The sequence below is a fragment of the Natator depressus genome, chromosome 4 (assembly GCF_965152275.1).
Source record: "Natator depressus isolate rNatDep1 chromosome 4, rNatDep2.hap1, whole genome shotgun sequence".
NCBI classification, from domain to species: domain Eukaryota; kingdom Metazoa; phylum Chordata; order Testudines; family Cheloniidae; genus Natator; species Natator depressus.
The window spans coordinates 6,297,097-6,319,839 of NC_134237.1; the positions used below are offsets into that span (position 1 = coordinate 6,297,097).

General features: G+C 43.7%; 1 protein-coding gene across 35 annotated transcripts in view; it reads left to right on the plus strand.

Annotated features, from left to right (window-relative positions):
- ADGRL3 (adhesion G protein-coupled receptor L3) overlaps window positions 1-22,743 on the plus strand; it is an 804,652-nt gene that overhangs the window by 640,526 nt on the left and 141,383 nt on the right. For all 35 annotated transcript variants that reach the window (XM_074950298.1, XM_074950299.1, XM_074950303.1 and 32 more), the window contains 2 exons: window positions 16,781-16,964; window positions 18,944-19,066. In XM_074950298.1, the coding sequence (XP_074806399.1) occupies window positions 16,781-16,964; window positions 18,944-19,066 (307 nt within the window). The remainder of the gene's footprint in view (window positions 1-16,780; window positions 16,965-18,943; window positions 19,067-22,743) is intronic.

The window sequence follows — 22,743 nt, forward strand, 5'->3', positions numbered from 1 at the left end:
AATGATTTGTGCTTTGCTTGACTCCTGATGATGTTCTATGTGGCCTGTCAGGTTGGGTATCCTTGTTAAAGTGGCTGGAATAAATTGGCTAGCAGGGTGCATACAATGTAGTATATTAACTATAGCAACAGGGAGTACTTTTAGCAGCTTTTCAAGAGATCTAGATGTTTGCCCATAAGCATCAAAGCAGCCCAAACTTTCATTTAATATAATTAAAAGGACATCTGAAAGTAGTTTGATTCGCAGCAGGATTTTGTGGTTTGGTAACCTTTGTTAAAACTCTGTGAACTTAATATATTTCACAGCTTGAGCAACCTGCACTTGATTTGTGTCAGGAAGAGAGAAAATACCCTGCGTGTTTCTACTGTGCTGAGCCTATTGTAAGGAGAGAGCAGGATCAAAGAAACAGACTTTAGTTTATCTTTGGAGTCTAACCTTATCTGCATAAATTTCGACAAGGAACATGAGTGCATACTTCTGTGACCAGGGCAACGTCTACACGCAGGATAGAGGGGTAATCTCCAGCTCCCGTAGACCTGTTGTTTGTCATGAGAGCTAGCACGCTAAAAACAGCAGTGTCATCACAGTAGTCAGGGGCGGCAGCAGGGGCTAGCCCCCCTGAGTACGCACCCGCAGGGTTTAGGCAGATTTGTACTAACCCGGGCTGCCACTGCCCATGCTACTGCTACTATGCTCTTCATTTTAGCGCACTAGCTCAGATGAGAGTTAACACGAGTCCACAGGAGCTGGGAATCTCAGACCTAGCTGATGGCGTTAGACATAGCCTAAATAACTCTAACTAAACTATACCATATGGAGAAAGGTCCACAAGTAATTATAGCAAAACTGAAATATTCTTAGAGCTTGCTGTGTGATTATCTGGGATTTTGGTTGGAATTGGCCCTTAAATCTGTTGACACTGGGAAAAGTCTCAAGACAAACTGCCATAGATGCTACTGGGAGATGTTGTTTTTATTTGGACAGTTGGAAGAATGCACGTCTCCAATTCCCTGGGAGTCCCCTTGAAGGATACGGAAAATCTGTCAGAGAAACACAGGTTGCATGTGAGCATTTTCCTCTCTCTCTGCAGCTTTGCTTACTTCCCCAAAGTGAGTAGCTACCTGCTGTTTGTATACTCTCAGTTCCCAAACAGAAGAACAGCAAATATAGGTGATTCATAAAGGCAATCCTCAGAAAGCTATTCCACATGGAAGATCTTATTAGATGAAATGATCATATGTTATTTTCTTCTTCCTAGTGAATTCCTTTCATTTCAGCCCCACAAATGCCTGCTGACCTTAGAACATTCCTTTGCATGTGCTAACTGAAAAGCAAAAAACACAGTCTCCAATTTATAGCCTCCTTCTCTTGCATTAGGTCTCCAACTTTTTAGTGATCTCCCATTAAAAGATTATCTGTAGTTCAAGGCCAAGCTTATGAAACTGAGGTGCCTAGAGCTAGGACCTTAAATCCATATTAAGGGCCTCAGCAAGTGTCCTGATTGCATCTCAGCCCTCCCATTGACTTTAATGTGAGCTTGGATCTCTCAGCACATCTGATAACTAGGCCACTTCCATTTCAGTACCTAAATTATGGATTTTGGTGCCCAGACTAAATATGAGCATGTTAGTTTTAGTCATTAAGGGCTCATTAGGCCCATAGGAAAATCACACTTTAATATCAGGATATGTTCTCCATTTGTTTTTCCCTCGAGAAAGAACACGCTTTCCCTAGACCCAAACTTCAGATCAACGTTGACGCCATCAATCACCAGTCACCTACTTTAGCACTAAATGAAGACCAGTGCTTCATTCGTAGACGCACATTTCAGATAGGTGTAGAGGGTGATGGGAGAAATTAGCTTCTACATTTTAAGCATTTTTTAGAAAAACAATTAATCACTCTTCAACCAAACTCAGGCGAAGTGCATGTTATGCCATTTTACCGCATATTACAGTGCATTGACAGCCTTGGAGATCAGGCTGGCCTCCCTTTGTGACATTGTCTCTAGTGTAATACGTCGACTAAAGAAAAGTTTTAATCTGGATTTAAAAGAGTAATTTACGAGGAAAGGAGTTGTGTGATAGTGAAGAGCCTTATTGAATAGATTTGAAGGCAGCTCCCCGCTGAGAAACAGAATTTAATGACATCGTTTAACTAAAATGACATTTTTCTTGTTTAACAATAGCTAAAAGAATAATATGCTTGTCTATTTTAGATCTACTGTCCCAGCATAGGCTGATGACTGCTTCAGTTTGACTTGTGACCCTTTTATACAGATTACAGCGTTCTCGTCATTTGATATTCCAAAGGGGCCAGACATTTCCTGAGCTGGTCTATTTCAGTGCATTAACCTTTCCAATCCCATGTCTCCTTGTGCACCCAGATCCAAGCTTTCAGTTTGCACCCCCCGCCCCGTATCTATGAAGTCTCTTCAAGCAGCACAACATACATTCGCAGTTAATGGGAGTACTCCTCCACTGATGGCACTCTTTATGCCCAGAGGCAATGATCACACAACTTCCAGCAGAAGTTTCTGGCAGTGTCATTGATCATAGAATCATAGAATAACAGAGTTGGAAGGGACCTCTGGAGGCCATCTAGTCCAACCCCCTGCCCAGAGCAGGACCAATCCCAACTAAATCATCCCAGCCAGGGCTTTGTCAAGCCTGACCTTAAAAACTTCTAAGGAAGGGGATTCCACCACCTCCCTAGGTAACGCATTCCAGTGTTTCACCACCCTCCTAGTGAAAAAGTTTTTCCTAATATCCAACCTAGACCTCCCCCACTGCAACTTGAGACCATTACTCCTTGTCCTGTCATCTGCTATCACTGAGAATAGTCTAGATCCATCCTCTTGGATCCACCTTTCAGGTAGTTAAAAGCAGCTATCAAATCCCCCCTCATTCTTCTCTTCCGTAGACTAAACAATCCCAGTTCCCTCAGCCTCTCCTCATAACTCATGTGTTCCGGTCCCCTAATCATTTTTGTTGCCCTTTGCTGGACTCTCTCCAATTTCTCCACATCCTTCTTGTAGTGTGGGACCCAAAACTGGACACAGTACTCCAGATGAGGCCTCACCAATGTCGAATAGAGGGGAACGATCACGTCCCTCGATCTGCTGGCAATGCCCCTACTTATACACCCCAAAATGCCATTGGCCTTCTTGGCAACAAGGGCACACTGTTGACTCAACAGTTGTAGCTTTTGCTCATTTTATTTGGGGGGCTTGCGAACACTGATGTGTTTTGTTTTAAGAAAAGATTTGTTTTTCCACTGAGTTTTTCAGAGCAATATAAATGATAATTGGAAATAACACATAATAGGAAATTCATAAGCAAGAGATGAAATTCAATAAAGACAAGTGCAAAGCAATTCCCTTAGGAAGAAAAAAGCAAATGCACAACTACACAATGGGAAATAACTGGCTCGGCAGAAGTACTGCTGAAAAGGTTCTGGGGGTGACCGTGGATCACAAAATGAATATGAGTCAACAATGTGATATAGCTACTAAAAAGGCTAATAGCATTCTGGGGTTTATTAACAGGAGTGTTATATGTAAGACACAAGAGGTAATTGTTCCTCTGTACTCAGCACTGGTGAGGCCTCAGCTGAGTAACTGTGTCTGGTTCTGGGAACAACACTTGAGGAAACCTGTGGACTACTTGGAGAAAGTCCAGAGAAGAGCAACAAAAAATGGTTTAGATCAAAGGTTTAGAAAACATGACCTCTGAGGAAAGGGTATTTATCCTTAATCAGTGAACACTAGAAGAGCGTAAATGTTGTGGGTTTGACTCACAGAGCATTGTTCTTCTCTCTGAATTCCACGAAGCATACTCATTTGTTGAGGGGGTTTTCTTTGGAGAAGGAACTTTTTCCATTACCAGTATTTGCCAGATGTTGTGAAACTCAGGGGTGGTTTTTTTCCAGCAATTTGCAACAGAACATCAAGCTGCAAATAAAAAATGGGTTAATATTTGTGTGCATGTTCCAAATAATAATAATAATAATAATTAATAAATACGTTATGACCAGTGTACTTCACAATAACACCGAGTGGCACCAATCAGATCAGGGCCCCGTGATAGGCCCTCAACAAACGTGTGATGGAAGATAATTCCTGCCCTGAAGCGCTTATCGTTGAAACATACAAGGCAAACAAAAAGTGGAAGTGAAAACACACACGAGGTGACTTTCCCAAAGGCACAGCCAAGAATAAAACCCAGGCTTCCTGAATCCCAGGCCAGTGAGCTGTGCTGCCTCCAACAGAGCAGAGAAACTCACCTCGCTGCCGTCTCTGTTGACGGTGATCCCTGGAGGAAGAGAGAATGTTGTCTCCCAAAGCTGCTGTGCTACTCCAGTGCTCTAAATTCACGATTAAGAAACAAAGAAACAAGGGCAAGTGCTGTTGGAGCAGCCGACCATAATTGAACAACGTTGTAAAGCTGATCATTCACCACATTGCTGCGGTGTACTTTCCTCTTTGAGCCAGCGGGCACAAGAAAGGCGAGAGATTCATTATCCTCCCTTGTCTTGCCATTTACTTAAAATAAATATTGCTGCAAGACAAACCGATCGGCTGTTTCCTGTTTAATTTGGTTTTCATCCGAAGCAGCCCTGCAGGCAGCTGATTCTGCTGCTGGTGGCCAGAGGAATCTGGACCTGGTTTTGAGCAGCTTAAAGAAAGCACCTGATCGTTTTACAGCATGGTCGTTTCGTCCGAGAGGGCTGTGTCTCTTCGAACAAGGACGGCAGTGTCTGCATGGACACCCTTTCTGGCTGATCAAGTCAGCAGTTGGATTGCATGCAACAGGAGGGCAGTGGAGGTTTAGTTGTGTGTTGTGCAGTACCCTGTATGCCCCCTGTAGAGCCACAGGTATTATAGCCAGGGTTGCACAAAGATTTCTAAAGCCATATACAGTGAGGTTGCCCTGATATTAATCATCATGCATCTGTGGTGGTGTAAAGTGGTGATGATGTACATAGGAGCAGTGGGCAAGGCTAGATTGTGGTGTGTAGTCACAGCCCTGAGTAGGCACTGCAGAGGCTCACGGGAAGCCCTGGGAAAGGTCCTCGCTCAGCAGGTACAATCGTTCCAGCAAGTGTAGAAGAATATGCATGCGGCACCACCAACCGGGATGGGGCGGCACACTCCCCTGGCTGCAGCAGGAAAGCTCTGCCAGCTGGTGCAGGAGGGTAAGGCAAGAACACACCATGCCTCCTCCTCACCTACCCTGGGGTGGTGTGTGCCTTTGGGGTGCACTCCCTGTACTTCCCTGAGCCCCAGGAGTGCAACTGTCCCCTGCACAGAGGTGGGCTAGGAGTTCCTTGTGCCCATCGACACCCTGGCCCATGCCGAGCACAGGGGCCAGACACAATCTGGCTCTCAATGGGGAGGGGAGCAGAGAGAGAGATTGCGTGCATGTGTGCGAGTGTTCTTACACACAAAGTCCCTATGGCCAGACGTGTCATGAGTGGCCTTTGATAAATCAGTCTTTGTTTGCAGTGAGTTGTCTGGAACTAGAGAATAAAATTTTCTGTAGCTGTACTTGGTTTTGTTGTTCAGGACACAGGGAGTTAAATTTACCCTGTAAAAGCTGGTAAGCTACATATATGAACATGGCACTGAGGGCCAAGTCTGTAGTCCTGGCTCAGTCCTTAATGTTAAGCATGTGCTGTACTGACTGAGGGCCTCCAGCCTGAGCGGGGGCCTGATCTGCTGCCATTTAAGCCACTGAGCATATTTAGCTGAGTAATGACTGAGCCCAAACTGGGAAATGTTCTCTGGGTTTGTCCCTGGGGGAAGGTACTTGGACCTCTAGAATAACGTAACAAGAACCAAAACAAATTGTAATTAAACGATCTGTGGGAATCTTTCCATTGGCTTGTGTGGCGTTTGGAGATGGCCATTACACTGGGGGACTGGTGGAATCATCTTGCATTATAGGGGTGTCAGGACCTGTTGAAGCTATCCTAGGTTGCGTTTGCCTTGTTGCTCCCATTGTGTCCAGTACTATTGCTAGTTCCTGATTGGTTAATACTGTGATGTGAGTTGCATGATGTAATCCACGTTCAGCCAAGGAATGTAATTGCTAATAACATGAAAGAGCGTTAGAAAAGTCAAAGTTCTGTGTTTATATATTTTCTAACCAGCAGGGTCATAACAAGAGCAGTATATTAAAGCCCCAGTTCCACCGTCCACACTCATGCAAAACTCCCAGGAAGTTAGGACTGAAACACAATAGGAAGCTATCTGCATGATGTTTTCAGGTCTACTTTAAACATATGCTCTTCTGCAATAGAGGCCAGTTTGAAATGTCCTGTAGAATTGGAAGGGTCAAAAGAGGAATTCAGACCTGTTTCCCGTAGAGCCCCTCTGACACTCACCACTTTGGTTTGGACCAAGGTTTTATCATTCACTGATGGGAAGATAGAAAGGATGTATCCCTTAGTAGTTGTGTTTGGTTTTTTCAGTTTTTTCAGCTGATGGCTTTCTCTCAAGAGGCTAAAGTACATGTTTAAAGAGCTGAGAATTGTAGGAAAGCCACCAGTTTTCTGAGGTCAAGGTTGAAATGTTGTGGTACTGTAAGACACACAATCTGCTTGCAGACTGCGCTGTGACAGGACCGGGGTGAATGGACTTTACAGCCATCAGTGTTTTCCAGTGTCAATTCCCAGTTAAAGTCAGCGATTCTGAGTGTAGAAAAGACATTTGTTTTCAAAATGCAAAGTTTAAAGCTTTAGTGGAGTGATAGCAAGACTTCTGTGGCACCAATAGATATGCAGACTGCTAGATTTAAAACTGAATGACTGTCACTTATCCAGAAACTCTCACTAGACATTTCTAAAAGGCGAGAAGATAAAAATAAACACACAAGCAAAATGCAATTTTACAGAACAAAGCAACTGTCACAAAGGAAATCAACAGGATATGTAAAAACAATCTTTTAGTAATGTATAATTACTGTAAAGCTCCTAACTAGTTGCCTGTTGACAGTAATGTATTTTAATATCAATTTGTAGTTTGTGAAAAGGAAGAATTATATTTGGATGGATGGATGGATTGATTGATTGTAATCCCAGGACAAAGCCAGGGAACAATGTGTTTGCCCTGTTTGGGAAAGATTTCTCCTCTGTCATTTGTTGTTGTTGTTATGATATGTATTCTGGCAGTGCCTAGGAGTTACAGACCGGGACTCCCATTGTGTTAGGTGGTGTATAAATTCAGAACAAAGAGATGGTTCCTGCTCCAAGCAGTTTACAATCTAAGCATACAACAAGAGACGAGGTGGATTCATTGAGGGGAGCACAAAGAAATGGGACAATTTTCTTGGTCTCTGCATTAGTCACTGTCAGGAATGACTGCAAGGTTACTGATATTTTCAAAGGCACCTGGGCTACAGAGATTTTCAGTGGCAGCTTTGCACCTGTCTGTCCTGGGCACTTTTCAAAATCCCAACCACACGTCTATGAACTTGACCCGACACTACTGAAGTTAATGGGTTCTGCATTAACTTCTATGGGAGCAGGATCAGGATCATAGAATCATAGAATATAAGGGTTGGAAGGGACATCAGGAGGTCATCTAGTCCAACCCCCTGCTCAAAGCAGGACCAATCCCCAACTAAATCATCCCAGCCAGGCCTTTGTCAAGCCTGACCTTAAAAACCTCAAAGGAAGGAGATTCCACCACCTCCCTAGGTAACGCATTCCAGTGCTTCACCACCCTCCTAGTGAAAAAGTTTTTCCTAATATCCAACCTAGACCTCCCCCACTGCAACTTGAGACCATTGCTCCTTGTTCTGTCATCTGCTACCACTGAGAACAGTCTAGATCCATCCTCTTTGGAACCCCCTTTCAGGTAGTTGAAAGCAGCTATCAAATCCCCCCTCATTCTTCTCTTCCGCAGACTAAACAATCCCAGTTCCCTCAGCATCTCCTCATAAGTCATGTGTTCCAGTCCCCTAATCATTTTTGGTGCCCTCCGCTGGACGTTTTCCAGTTTTTCCACATCCTTCTTGTAGTGTGGGGCCCAAAACTGGACACAGTACTCCAGATGAGGCCTCACCAATGTCGAATAGAGGGGAACGATCACGTCCCTCGATCTGCTCGCTATGCCCCTACTTATACATCCCAAAATGCCATTGGCCTTCTTGGCAACAAGGGCACACTGCTGACTCATATCCAGCTTCTCGTCCACTGTAACCCCTAGGTCCTTTTCTGCAGAACTGCTGCCTAGCCATTCGGTCCCTAGTCTGTAACTGTGCATGGGATTCTTCCGTCCTAAGTGCAGGACTCTGCACTTGTCCTTCTTGAACCTCATCAGATTTCTTTTGGCCCAATCCTCTGATTTGTCTAGGTCCCTATGTATCCTATCCCTCCAGCGTATCTTCCACTCCTCCCAGTTCAGTGTCATCTGAAAAAACTTGCTGAGGCTGCAGTCTACGCCATCCTCCAGATCATTAATGATGATATTGAACAAAATTGGCCCCAGGACTGACCCTTGGGGCACTCCGCTTGATACCGGCTGCCAACTAGACATGGAGCCATGGATCACTACCTGTTGAGCCTGACGATCTAGCCAGCTTTCTATCCACCTTATAGTCCATTCATCCAGCCCATACTTCTTTAACTTGCTGGCAAGAATACTGTGGGAGACAGTATCAAAAGCTTTGCTAAAGTCAAGGAATAACATGTCCACTGCTTTCCCCTCATCCACAGAGCCAGTTATCTCGTCACAGAAGGCAATTAGATTAGTCAGGCATGACTTGCCCTTGGTGAATCCACACTGACTTTTCCTGATCACTTTCCTCTCCTCTAAGTGCTTCAGAATTGATTTCTTGAGGACCTGCTCCATGATTTTTCCAAGGACTGAGGTGAGGCTGACTGGCCTGTAGTTCCCAGGATCCTCCTTCTTTCCTTTTTAAAAGATGGACACTACATTAGCCTTTTTCCAGTCATCTGGGACTTCCCCCGATTGCCATGGGTTTTCAAAGATAATGGCCAATGGCTCTGCAATCACATCCGCCAACTCCTTTAGCGCTCTCGGATCCAGCGCATCCGGCCCCATGGACTTGTGCTCATCCAGCTTTTCTAAATCAGTCCCGAACCACTTCTTTCTCCACAGAGGGCTGGTTACCCCCTCCCCATGCTGTGCTGCCCAGTGCAGTAGTCTGGGAGCTGACCTTGTTTGTGAAGACAGAGGCAAAAAAAGCATTGAGTACATTAGCTTTTTCCACATCCTCTGTCACTAGGTTGCCTCCCTCATTCAGTAAGGGGCCCACACTTTCCTTGACTTTCTTCTTGTTGCTAACATACCTGAAGAAACCCTTCTTGTTACTCTTAACATCTCTTGCTAGCTGCAACTCCAGGTGTGATTTGGCCTTCCTGATTTCACTCCTGCATGCCTGAGCAATATTTTTATTCTCCTTCCTGGTCATTTGTCCAATCTTCCACTTCTTGTAAGCTTCTTTTTTGTGTTTATGATCAGCAAGGATTTTGCTGTTAAGCCAAGCTGGTCGCCTGCCATATTTACTATTCTTTCTACATTTAGGATCTATATTTGTTGCACTTGGCCTCACATATAAAGATACCCCTGGCCCTACACCCTTGCTACCAGACAGCTGTGGGTAATAGACATCTCCTGTAGCAGAACTACAGTAGGAATGTCTGCTTTCTTGGTATCTTGGGGCCCCATCTACCCTGATGTTTCTCTCTGTTTATCTGTCTGTCCATGTCCTGGGGCTACAGGCTAGCTAAACACTCCTTGCTCATTTGCACAAAAGATGTTTCCTGCTGTCATAGGTCTCCCCCTCTTTGTTTACACTCCTGGTATATTAATTATCTTACATACGTCCCCGCAACCTCAGGGGTACTCAGTGTAGTGTTGTGGGCATGCAAAGATTGTGGGAGAGGCTGTTCGTAGCTGTGGGAAGAACTGGATGAGACACCCATGTCCCCAAATTCCGTTTTGCATGAGGTCTCACAAAAGCTATTTGGCCAATCCTGCTAATTTGTATACAGTTCTTATCAGATGAGCTGTATTGGTTAGTGCTTAAAAGAGGATGGGGGCAGGGAAATTTAAATGGAAAATGTTTAACTCACAGAATAATAGTATGAACCAGTGGGAGTTTCGGTTTGTTTATTCATTTAAAGGAGCCTACGGAAGTTAGGAACCCACAACCTTTTAATGGAAGTTGGGCGCAACGCCCTCTTAGGCACCTTTGAAAATCCCAACCTTTATCAGTTTCTCTTGGGATACTCAGCCCCTCCCCCCCCCGTGCCCAAACACACCCACCTTGCGCCCATTCTTCATGTTTCAGTCCCTGTGTTGCAGCTCTCAGCCTTCTGGCTGAGGAGGGCTAGGAGTTGAATGTCTGGGTCTGGAGTTTGGCAGTGCTAACCCCCCCACCCCCACGGATGTGATGATTAGTTGTAAGGCACTCACTGTGTTTGGAGGAGCATTCTGTTTCTGCAGGTTTCCCTGCCCCTCAGGTATGTCTACGCTGCCGCTGGGAGTGTGCCAGGTAACTGAACTTGTCCAAGCTCTGCTTAAGCTGGATCACTAAAAATAACTGTGTGGGTGTTGCAGCATGGACAGAAATCCCGGCTACCCACTTGAGTACCGTCCTGCCTGACCCACTGGGTACTGCTCAGGTGGCTACCTGGGGCTGCCACTCCTGCCACAGCATCCACACTGCCATTTTTAGGACACTAGCTTGAGCAGAGCTAAAGCGAGCCTGTCTGCTTGGGGTTGAGAGACACCGCTCAGCTGTTGTGTAGACATACCCTGACTGACCAGGGGCAAGACAGATGGGGGCAGGAGTCAAATCTGTATAATCCGTGCACGGGCCAGAGCTCTGCTGTTAAGCTAAGAGCCCAGCTGTTGGATCAGTGCTTTGACTAGCACTGTCAATTGTCCTGTTTGTCCATATTTGTTCCATTGTCCTCTTCCTGCAATCTCTATCTCAGGAGAAGCTGTTCCTTTAACAGCTGTTTGGTTTCATTTCAACACCTACCTCTGTCCACGTTCCAAACCCAAGCGTTTCATAAACACTTAATCTCCCTGGCCTTGCCTGCAATGCTACACCATAATGAGGTGCTTTGCTCAAAAATGAAGTGCTGGGAAGGTTAGGTTAATGCACTAGACTGGGTGAGGGAATGCTGCTTTGGGGAAAACAATGGGCCATATTCAACCCTGGTGTAACTCCTGCGCAGGCAGTTTTACTGGATATGTTCAAATCTGATTCAAAGCCCATTGAGGTCTATGGAAATCTCTCTGTTGATTTTAATAAGTTTTGAATCAGATCCCAGTTCATCGGTGACATACATGTGCTGGCTTCAGTGTAGCAAACCGATTTGACTGCTGACTCCGCAAGAGAGTTTGTATAATGTCTGGTTCATGTTCTGTCTTTCACAGATGTGCACGCACACAAAAATTCAAATACACATGAGAAAAAAAATAGTTTTTTAAGAGCAGAATCTTTGTAGCAGATGTTGCACTACTACTAATGCAAGTGTTTCAGCCTGTTTCAAGTTTCGTCAAATGTGCATTACCGTCTCACCCAAACCCAGGAGCTAGAGCTGTAGTTAAGACTAATTCTTTCTACCATTCAAATATTTTAAAAAATAAAATCCAACATGTTGTTTTAGCAAAGATTTAAAGGGCCCATTAGTAGCAAGCTAGACGAAAGTAATGCAAATTGTGTTCTGCATAATAATGTTGAGGGTGGGTGTGGGGAATCATCATTTTCTGACTGGAGTGCCTGATTACTTTCCGTGAATATGGGATCTTTGCAAGAAAAACACAGCCATGTTGCATAGACATGCAAAGCAAAATAGGCATGGCTTTGATCACTCAAAAATAATAACACTTCTCTTTGCTCTTTCGGGAGACAAAGCTACCAATGTAAGCTACGAAAATGTACGAAACATTATTCAGATTGGACTTTAAGATTTAAAAATATTGAAAACATACCTATCCCTGTGTAGTTTAATGAGTCTTTTTGACTGATAAATTTGTCATTTTCCTTTAGATGCAGTTGCCAAACTTCCAAAGTTTTATTATTATTATTATTTTATTTTATTGTATTATTATTTTATTTTAAAAATTAGTTTAAAAGTCTAGAAGCTAAATTTCCTGTTCGTGAACTCCATACTGCTGTTGTTGGTAGTCCATCGCTGACGATGATGATGTTATTGTCTCAGTTCTCATCGATGGCTACACACATGACTCTGAAGTCCAAACCCTGACGCACAGAATTGGTCACACTGGGCTTGGGAAGTCCGTATCTATGATGTTTGACGATGCAGCATTGTGGTGCCTTTCACATGAAGCCTGGAGACGATTATGTCGATCCCTCTCAAATCTGTTACATTCTGATCTTGTCAGAGACGGTCAGTAAGTCCTGTTCTGAATCATTTGCTCAAGTTCTTGGAGATTCATGCCAGCCCACTGGAGACTGCTCTTCAGGTTATCTTTGAAGCGCTTATACGGACAACGCTTCTTTCTTTTTCCTTGCCTCTGCTCCCCATACAAGATCTGTTTTGGGAGATGGTGGTCTTTCATTCTGATGACATGTCTGGTCCACGTAAGATGTGCTCTCAATAGCATTTCCTCAATGCTGGTTGTGTTTGCTCACTCCCTCAAGGACCTTAACATTGGTCACTCTCTCCTGCTAGTGAATGCTCATTATTAAGCGGAAGGAGTATATGTGAAATTTTTCAGGCTGTTTAATGTGCCGTCTATAAATAGTCCACGTCTCTGATCGATACAGGAGAGATGTTAGGACCACTGCACTGTAGATCTTCAATTTGGTGGTGAGACGAATGTTGTGTTGGTTAAGGACTTTTGTTTGGAGTTGGCCAAGAGCCTGTCTGGCTTTACTAATTCTGGAGGCAATTTCCTTATCAAGGGAACCATTGCTCAAGATGGCGCTGCCCAAATATTTGAGCTGATCCACATTTTTCAGCTGTGTGCCTTGGATGTAAGATGGCTGGCACTGGGGCATTGGAATGAGGTGCTGGTTGGAATAAGACCTCTGTCTTCCCAAGACTGAGAGTGAGGGCAAAGAGCTGGGATGCTTCAGAAAACCTATTGAACATGACCTGAAGGTTGTCATGTCTCTGGACCATCAAGGTGCAGTCATCTGCAAAAATTGCCTCGAAGAAAAGTCTTCCCAGTGTCTTGGTCTTTGCATTGAGTCTTCAAAGATCCAAGAGGAAGAATGGGGAGTGGATGTATATCCCCTGATCCAAGTCCCTTGTGACATGGCTGAGCACGAAGGCAAAGAATAAATTGAACAGCATTGGAGCAAAGTACACAGCCTTGCTTCATTCCATTCGAGATTTTGAACATGTCAGAAGAGTCACCATTGGAGAGCACTTGCACTGTCATGGGGTCATGGAACAAATGGATGATTTGTATGAACCTTCTTGGGCAGCCCAGTTTAGGTAGAATAGACCCTCTTTGTTGACTATATTAAAAGCTGTGGTCAAGTCGATGAAAACTGCATACAGGTCCGTGTTCTGCTCTAAACATTTTTCCTGGACCTGCCTTACAAGAATCATGTCCGTAGTACTACGACCTGATCTGAAACTACACTGTGCTTCTGGCAGATTCTTCTCAGATATGTTTGCAATGAGTCTGTTCAGTAGAATACGAGCTAATATTTTCCCTGCTATACAGAGGAGAGCAAAGGCTCTGTGATTTGCGCAGTCAGCTTTGCTGCCTTTGTTTTCGAACAGTGATACAACAAGAGCAACTTTAAAGTATTCTGGCATTTCTTCCTCCTTCCAAATACTACTCAAGATGTCATGAAACACCTCAAGAAGGCCAATGGTATTTTGGGATGTATAAGTAGGGGCATTGCCAGCAGATCGAGGGATGTGATCGTTCCCCTCTATTTGACATTGGTGGGGCCTCATCTGGAGTACTGTGTCAAAAAATGATTAGGGGACTGGAACACATGACTTATGAGGAGAGGCTGAGGGAACTGGGATTGTTTAGTCTGCGGAAGAGAAGAATGAGGGGGGATTTGATAGCTGCTTTCAGCTACCTGAAAGGGGGTTCCAAAGAGGATGGATCTAGACTGTTCAAAGAGGATGGATCTAGACTATTCTCAGTGGTAGCAGATGACAGAACGAGGAGTAATGGTCTCAAGTTGCAGTGGGGGAGGTCTAGGTTGGATATTAGGAAAACCTTTTCACTAGGAGGGTGGTGAAGCACTGGAATGCGTTACCTAGGGAGGTGGTAGAATCTCCTTCCTTTGAGGTTTTTAAGGTCAGGCTTGACAAAGGCCTGGCTGGGATGATTTAGTTGGGGATTGGTCCTGCTTTGAGCAGGGGGTTGGACTAGATGACCTCCTGAGGTCCCTTCCAACCCGGATATTCTATTATTCTACTTTATACGGTTCTGCTGGAATACCATCCTTTCCAGTCGGTCTGCCAGAGTTCAATTGTTTGATGGCTTTCGTAACTTCTTCAACTGATGGAGGGAGGTTCAGATCCCCTTTGGTGGGTTTCTCAGGTAACTGATCAAGGGCACGCCAATCGACCTTGGATGGCCTATTGAGTGGAATATTAAGTGTTCACCCCATCTCTGTATAATTCGCTCCTTGTCTTTGATGAGGGCTGTGCCATCTGCCAACTTCAGGGGAGCTGTGATGGATTTAGATGATCCGTAGACTGCTTTGAGAGAGTCAAAGAACATCTTTGCATCGTTTGTATCTGTGTAATGCTGAATTTCTGCAACTTCTATCGGTACTGTAAAAGCTGGGTGCAGGATAATAAGGTTCTGTGAAAGGAAAATTCTGAAGTTTCAACCAGTCCTCTGCTGATGAAAGTGACCGGTGACACCAGAATGCACTGTGTACCTGCAGTGATTATTAATATAATTGCATTATCTCATTAAAAGTGTCATTAGGATGTATTGTCCTTCAAAACCCTCCTTAAAACTCTCCTTCTCCGTAAATAATATACAAAATGTGACAATAGTTAGGTAGCAGGTGTTTTGAGAGCACAGCCTATCATGCTAACCAGCAGTGTCTCATTGTTTCCTTGTACTCCCCCTTCTCTGTGTATCCGTCTGTTGTCTCTTGTCTTACACTTATATTGTCAGCTCCTTGGGGCAGGGACTGTCTTTTTGTTCTGTTTGTAAGGCGCCCAGCAGTTTGGGGTCCTGGGCCATGATATGATAAATAAATAATAATCATAAAAGCTGCTTGGTCCCCAGGCCTGGAACGTCCTGAGGTCTTTGCTTTTCCCTGGGCTTTACTGCAAGATAATCGTGTGTGGAGCAATTCACCATAGCCTTGCATTGTCTATTTTTTTTGCACCAGTGCAAAATGGATGTGAAAGGCTATCACTTTGATCAGGTAGTATTTTATCCTACCCCTGCACAGGTGGGCATGACTGCAGAAGGGGCAGGACAGTGGTGAATCCGGCCTCTAATCCATGCACCACATCCTTCTGATCACGTCATTTTAGTACCAGGGCTCTAGATCACTTCCTAAAAAACAGACCGTGCTCTATCTCTTTGATAAGTCATGTTTTAAACCTAGGTGGGAAAAAAGAAAAGACCCAGCAGCTACTCTGAATGCTGAGCTCCTTGGAGCTGCAAATTGCCAAAGTCACACAGGGTTGTCCTTGCAGCACAGAATAGCAGTAGATGTGGGTTTGATGCCAGGGCTTTCAGCGCATGGAAAAACATCAAAAAAGCCAACTTTATCTCAAAAGGCAAATTAGTTGCTGAGGCTGGTGCTAATTGGCAGTGGAGGTGTTTCATTATGAGGCAGGACTTTTTAGCAGCTAGTAACTAGTAACCATGAAAACACTAACCAGCAGAAGAAAACATTAGCTGGTTTTTTTTTCTCCCCACAAGCAGTAAATTTTGCTAACCAGTGCGCTGCTGGTTCCCATTTAAAAACGTGCTAACTACACACACCTTGGGGCTAGCCGTGGTTAGCAACTGAGCTGCTCTTTTTAGTCAAGTGAAATCTTCACAGTCAGTAGGGTCTGAGGACTGTAATTTACAAACCACAAGAATTGCTTGGTTTAGTTTTCAGCCTAACGTGCATCCAGATTAATCCTTGGGAAGTTCACGATGGGAGTGCTCTGTTTCACTTTGCAACCTAGGGCATAATCTACGTGGCAGGAAGGATATAAGCTTTTACTACACTGAAGACTGTTTACTGAGTGGAGAGATTTGAAATGTGATGCCCTATGTAAATCTCTGACAGCACCTGCTGCACCTTTGGATGCAGGCACACCTGAGAATTATAGGTACCGTGGCCCCACTGCTTAGCTGCCTTACCACAGAGAGCAGCACAGTGGTGGTGATGGTGTGTTCTTCTAGGAACAGTAGCCCTGGTATGCATTAAACACTGTTCATGTTGGCTAAGCAGTGCAGGTTTTGCACCTTATTGGGAACAGATCTGTTTGCTGTCCTAGGTCTAATTCTTAATTCTGGATTCAGTAGGCACTGTAACTACCAGCATCCTGCTTCACAAGGATGTGTGGTTTCAAATGTAGTTTCCTTTGTGTGTGTTCAGAGAAAAAAAAATCTCGCTTGCTCTGAATTCAGAGCTATTGATGAGAGGAACCTTTTTGCTGACGTTCCCTGGCCAAAGGGGAAATAATGGGCAGCTCTACTGTAGATTGCCCGCAGGGGTGAGGAGATGGGACAGTCCTCTGCTTACTGGGTAGGATGAATCTGTAGAGAGCTTGACAGCTCATGCAGACTTCCTGGAGCCCTTTCTCACTCTGCTTTTCTTCTTTGCAGGCCATGGTCGAGACAGTTAATAACCTCCTGCAGCCGCAGGCTCTGAACGCATGGAGAGACCTGACCGCAAGCGACCAGCTGCGCGCAGCCACCATGTTGCTGGACACAGTGGAGGAAAGTGCCTTTGTGCTGGCCGATAACCTCCTGAAGTCGGACATTGTCAGGGAGAACACTGATAATATCCGTAAGTGACTGGAGCAACTGGAAACACCAAAGGTGGCCAGGGAGAGGAAAAGAAGTGGAAACGGGCTTGGAATCCTGAGTGAAGCCCTGGTCCCATTCACGCCAATGGGGGACCAGGATTTCACCCTCTAGTTCTAATGTAGTACAGCTCACTTAGTCTAAATGAAATTCAACCTCTCTCCGTACGTGTTACGTAGATGACTCTTCCTCTCTTGTTTGAGTGTCCCTCTGTCACCAACAACTATGGAATAAAACATGGGGGTTGAATGGTGGTGTCTGCTTCCCCTCGAGTGCAACTTTCCAAACCTTCCCTTCAATAATGTGGATTCTTCCCTGTCGCTCTTTACTAATGGTAAAATCTAGGAGTTGCCGGCACTCAGCACTTTCTCAAGATTTGGCCCTATCAGAGGGATCCAGCCATGAATAAATTAGTTGCAATTTTTGTGGGGTGTAACTGTATTGATGGCCCATAGACAAGGCTTCCCTTTTAGCCAGTAGGATTTAAAGATGTCAGTTTTGTAAGCAGTGGAAGAGCAATAGCTGGATGGACAGATTCGGCAGTGGAACCCATTGATAGTGAACTCTGGTATAGCAGGGCTCCATTGATAGTGAACTCTGGTATAGCAGGGCTCCATTGATAGGGAACTTGAGAATAGCAAGACTCCATTTATAGTGAACTCTGGTATAGAAGGGCTCCATTGATAGTGAACTCGGGTATAGCAGGGCTCCATTGATAGTGAACTCGGGTATAGCAGGGCTCCATTGATAGTGAACTCTGGTATAGCAGGGCTCCATTGATCGTGAACTCTCGTATAGCAGGACTTCATCGATAGTAAACTCTTATCTAGTGATTTATAGTGAAACAGAATGAAAGTTGCCGGCTGATTCAGTGCACTGCCCTGGAGAAATTACATTTTAGCAGGTACAGAACCCCTCTTGTACAGCCAAAGCCTCAAGTCCTTCCCAAACAAAACTCCCTTTATTGTTATGAGTCATTATTTGCTAAGCTTCTGTGTTGGCTGCATAACATTAAAAGACAGTCCCTAGGATCTTAGAGATTTGGCTGACTAAGGTCTGAGTGAGAACTGCAGGTTTTGACTCTTAGTTGCTCTATTCTATGGGGGTAAAATACTTTATAAGCATTTTCGCTGAGTCTACTTGTGTGTGGTTAGGTGTATTATGATTATCTATTATTTGTGTTTCACTAGTGCCTACAGGCCAGGGGCCCACTGTGGTATATGTACAAACATACAACAAAGAGACAGACCCTGCCCTAAAGAGCGTGGACTACATTTTTTCAACAGAGCCTAAAGGAGTTAGGCACCCAACTCCCATTGCATTTCAGCGGAACTTGGACACTTACATTCCTCTCTTTTGGAAATCCCAGCCATAATCTACATCTGTTATATCCATGAGGGCACCAGCTTACAAGGCTCTGATCCTTGATCTTACTTAATACAAATATATTCAATTGAATTCAAGTTTTTGTCTTTATTTAGCTGACGGTTGGTTTTAATTAAAAAACAAGGGAGATGGAAAGTGCCAGGCCTCCTGCAGTGCTCACGTAAAATGAGAACAGCCTTTCTTTTCATTTCTTTGAATGCAGATGCCGAGTGTCGATAAAATCTACAGAACATACCAAGAGCCAGTGGCAAACTACCAACATTTTCAGATTTTCATGTTAATTGTTGTCTTTTATATTCTTGGGTGCTTGTTTGCTTGTTTACATTAACTGGTTGTCTTTGTCTGCTACAGAGACTACATTTTATTTGCTATTTTAAAATTATGTTTAAACCTTCTTCAGGGCAAAAATAAGTAGAAGTCCAAAGCAGAGTCTAGCATGAAACACTGTACATGGATTCTAGTGTTTGCATTTTATTTGGAAAACAGTTTTGTAACTTAGCTGTATATAATTATTTTTAAATTGTGATTTTTTTCTCTGTGTTACAATTCAGTAGCTCACTTCTCTCTTGCTAACAGAACTGGAAGTTGCAAGGCTAAGCACCGATGGGAATTTGGAAGACCTGAAATTTCCACAGAACTTGGGCCACGGAAGCGCCATCCAGCTGTCGGCAAATACGTTGAAACAAAATGGTCGAAATGGTGGGTGCTGAATTATGAGTCCTTTCACATCTTTTGATTTGGGTCACCACTTGGTTACCTTTAAAAGTAGCCTGTAAAGGGTGAATAAGTAATGAATAACTCTTATAAGCATGTTGCAGACATGAGCTGTAGAAGTTGTCGTCATTATAAGAACATCTGCTGAAGGTATTATAGATAGTTACAATATCAGTAAAAGGTGTTGTTGATGATGATGATGATTGCAGTAGCACCTAGGAGCCCTAGTCATGGACCAGGACCCCATGGTGCTAGGCGCTGTACAAGCCAGTTCCAAAAGATAGTCCCTGCTCCAAAGAGCTTGTCGTATAAGTAGAGCTACAGCAAACTCTTTGGCATAGCAAACTCTTTTTGTTCTGCATTTGTACAGTCCCTGGTCCATGACTAGGACTTTAGGCATTCTGATAATACAAATAAATCAACTAAACTCGCAACAGTGAGAAGTAACCTATTCGCCTGTTGGATTCTATAACAAGTGATTAACTGTTCATTACAATATCTATTAAGCATTTGTTAACTCTGTATAAACCCTTAATGAATGTACCCTTGATATAAAGTGGGACCTTAACTTATTTCGCTGATGTGCACATTTTTAAATCCCCCTTCTCTCCTGGCTCGTTCTTATTAATATCCGAGGAAGGCAAATAACCTACAAAGCCAGATGCAGTTTTTCTGAGGGTACATTCACACAGCAAGCAGCAGCAAGTCTCAGACCCCAGGTCTACAAACTCCGGCTTGTGAGGCTCATACCATAAGGCGCTAAAAATAACTGTGTAGACACTCAGGCAAGAGCTTGGGCGTTAAGCCCACCCCTTGCCCTAGCCTACAGACCCTGAGCCGGAACAGCTACAATGGCTATTTTTAGCACTGTAGCACTCGAGTCTGTAGACCAAGGCTCTGAGAGTCGCTGCTGTGGTCTGCTCCCTGCCATATAGATGTTCCCTTAGTGGCCAGCCAGGCCTTATCCGATTGCCAGAGACTCAACGCTACATCTATGTGTTTGAATTGCAAGCCGAGATCTAGTGATTCATTCTGCAGCCCTCAGATTTGTTTCCTCTGCTTAGAAGCAATGCAAGCAAACCCTGTGCAGCAGCAGAAACAGGAGTGGCTCTTGTAGAAAACTGACCAGGCCAAGTCTAGTAGCACTGCACTTGTGTGGGTATATTGATAATCAGTCGCTTGGAGTTCTTTCATAAGGTGCCTTGTAAATCTTGCTTTAGTGCAAACGGATTAATGTTACAATAGTAACTACATTTTCTTCCCGACTCTGTGATGTCCTAATACCTTACAGATCTTTTCTGTTACTTTGATTGGAGCTTCTCTAATAGTCAGTTTTATTTCTTTCTTTTTTTACTTTTGAGCATCTATAAACCTGTTGTGCACCAGACATATTTAATATTAATGAACTGTCCCATGCCCTTGACTGCATGCTAAATCAGCTGATTGGAAATCTCTTTTACTGCCAAGTGACTGTCAATCTTTGGAAGTGTCCAGGGTCTGTAAATGTGCACTGGTTTTGTAAATCATGCTGCAAGTGGGCCAATGGGGAATGATGCCGAGCCTCAGTGGTAGTTAGCATCTGTTGCCTATGGTGAGAAACTTACATAGGGTAAAAGACTGATTTGAAAAACTGTTTTGAAGTACTGCACTGTACAAACATTTGAAAGATGGCGGGGGAATGAGGGGAAGGGAAGCCCAGTAAATGATAACAACACGAAAAGCCAACACACCAAAAAGAGATGATTAAAAGTTATGAATCTAAATCCTCAGTGTGTCTATCTCTAAAGCTTATGAGCCTCTTGATATGCTATAAATTAAAGATGATGTTAGATGGAAACTGTCTTTAAGCTACCAAGTTGTTCATTTCTACTTCAGTAATTTGAGCAGACGCATTTGTTGATCTATCTGTATAGATCCATCGTAACCCAAACCGTGAAGTGCCAGGCTCTGTTTGTACTATAGGGCTTGACAAATTTCTGTTTATGAGATCCATTAAAGTAAATACTCTGCTCATTTATTTTATTGTTCTGTAATGATCATGTATTCTGTGGGGGTTGCTTTTAAACATTAGCCTGCATGTGTGTTTGTAAATGTTATAGTACTTTAATCATTGCAAAATAAGCAAAATATAAAGCAGTAGGATAATATAAAGCTAGGTAACCGAGGTTAAACTATTAAGAATCCTGAAGACTCTGAGTCTTGGTCTTGCAGAGATCAGTGGGAGTTTTGCCATTTCGGTGGCATCTAGATTATCTCCGAAATTGTAGGATTAAAAGAGAATATTTAATTGGGTGAAATCCTGGGCCTGTTGAAGTCAATGGCCGAACTTCAATGGACTTCAGCAGGGCTAGTATTTCACCATGTGTGAGTGGACTTTAGAACTCTGTAGGGAAAGAGAAACTCTTTATAAAAGCTTTGGAAGACAGAGGAGAAATCCGCATTACATGCTGCTAAGCCTGGTGACCAGAATAGACTTGCACTCAGATGTTACAGCCCAGGACTGTGAGAACATTTTATATTCTTTCAGAAAACCAGATTTGCTCTTTAAAGTACTTGGCAATTTTTTCCCCCGGCAGACAGGAGTAGCTCCGAAAAGGCAAAATGGCACTGTGCTTTGCTGTTGCGAAGACAGTGATAACTGTTGAGAAGGGTAGTTGATACCACCAGCTGGTTTACCGTGTGGCAGATATATCAGAAGTTTGTCTGCTATTGTTAGCTCCACTTTGGAAGTGGTAACAAAGGGATTCACCAAAGGGCTAGATCCTTATCTGGCGTCGATCGATATAGTTCTGTTATTGTCAGCGGAACTGCCTCAGTTTACCCCAGCTGAGGATCTGGCCTAAAGCTATGAAATACATTTGGAACCAGTAATATCTGTCTCTCATCTTTAGGCACTTCTGTTCATCCTGAAGTCTCCCCAGAGCACAGGACATTGGAAAAATAACTAGACAATTAATATAGAAGGGGCATTTCAATTTTTGTAAAGTTTACTTTAGTTACAATAAATAATCTTCAAATAAGATCACCATATTGTACTGCCATTTCAGGGCTACCTATCTTCTCCGCTGGCACAATCAGGTGCAAATACCTCATTGTCATTACTGCATGGCCTAGAGGACAGATCACTGGATGGGGGTGTAGGGCACCTGGATTTTATTCTTGGCTCTTCCCGACCTTTAAAATGGGAATAATGATACTGACCTGCTTTGTGAAGTGCTTTGAGATCGACTGGTGAAAAATGCAGTATAAGTGCTGAGGAGTATTGCCCCACTGCGGAATTTTCCCTCAAGTCTTCAATCAGACTTTGTTCTCCATGGCAATTGTCATCCTCATGTTATTAGGTCATTGTGATAGTCTGCCTTGAAATCACACAAGCTGGGAAATGTACCATCATGACGGCCCAATCCAGGAATGGAGAGACTTTTTTGTTTTTAATAATACTAATAATCATAAAGGAAAATTAACTCACTGCCGTCTTTATTTTAGGGTCTGTGCAATGATGGGGAAAAAAAGCAATAAAGTGTATCGCTTCAGTTAGGAACCAGTTTGCTGGTAGTGTGGGTTTTAGGCAACATCCCTCACAATGGAATTATATGGAAAGGGAGAAAACCTGGTTGAAAAATGTTTTTAGTGATAACAAACATTTCACAATTTTTTCTATT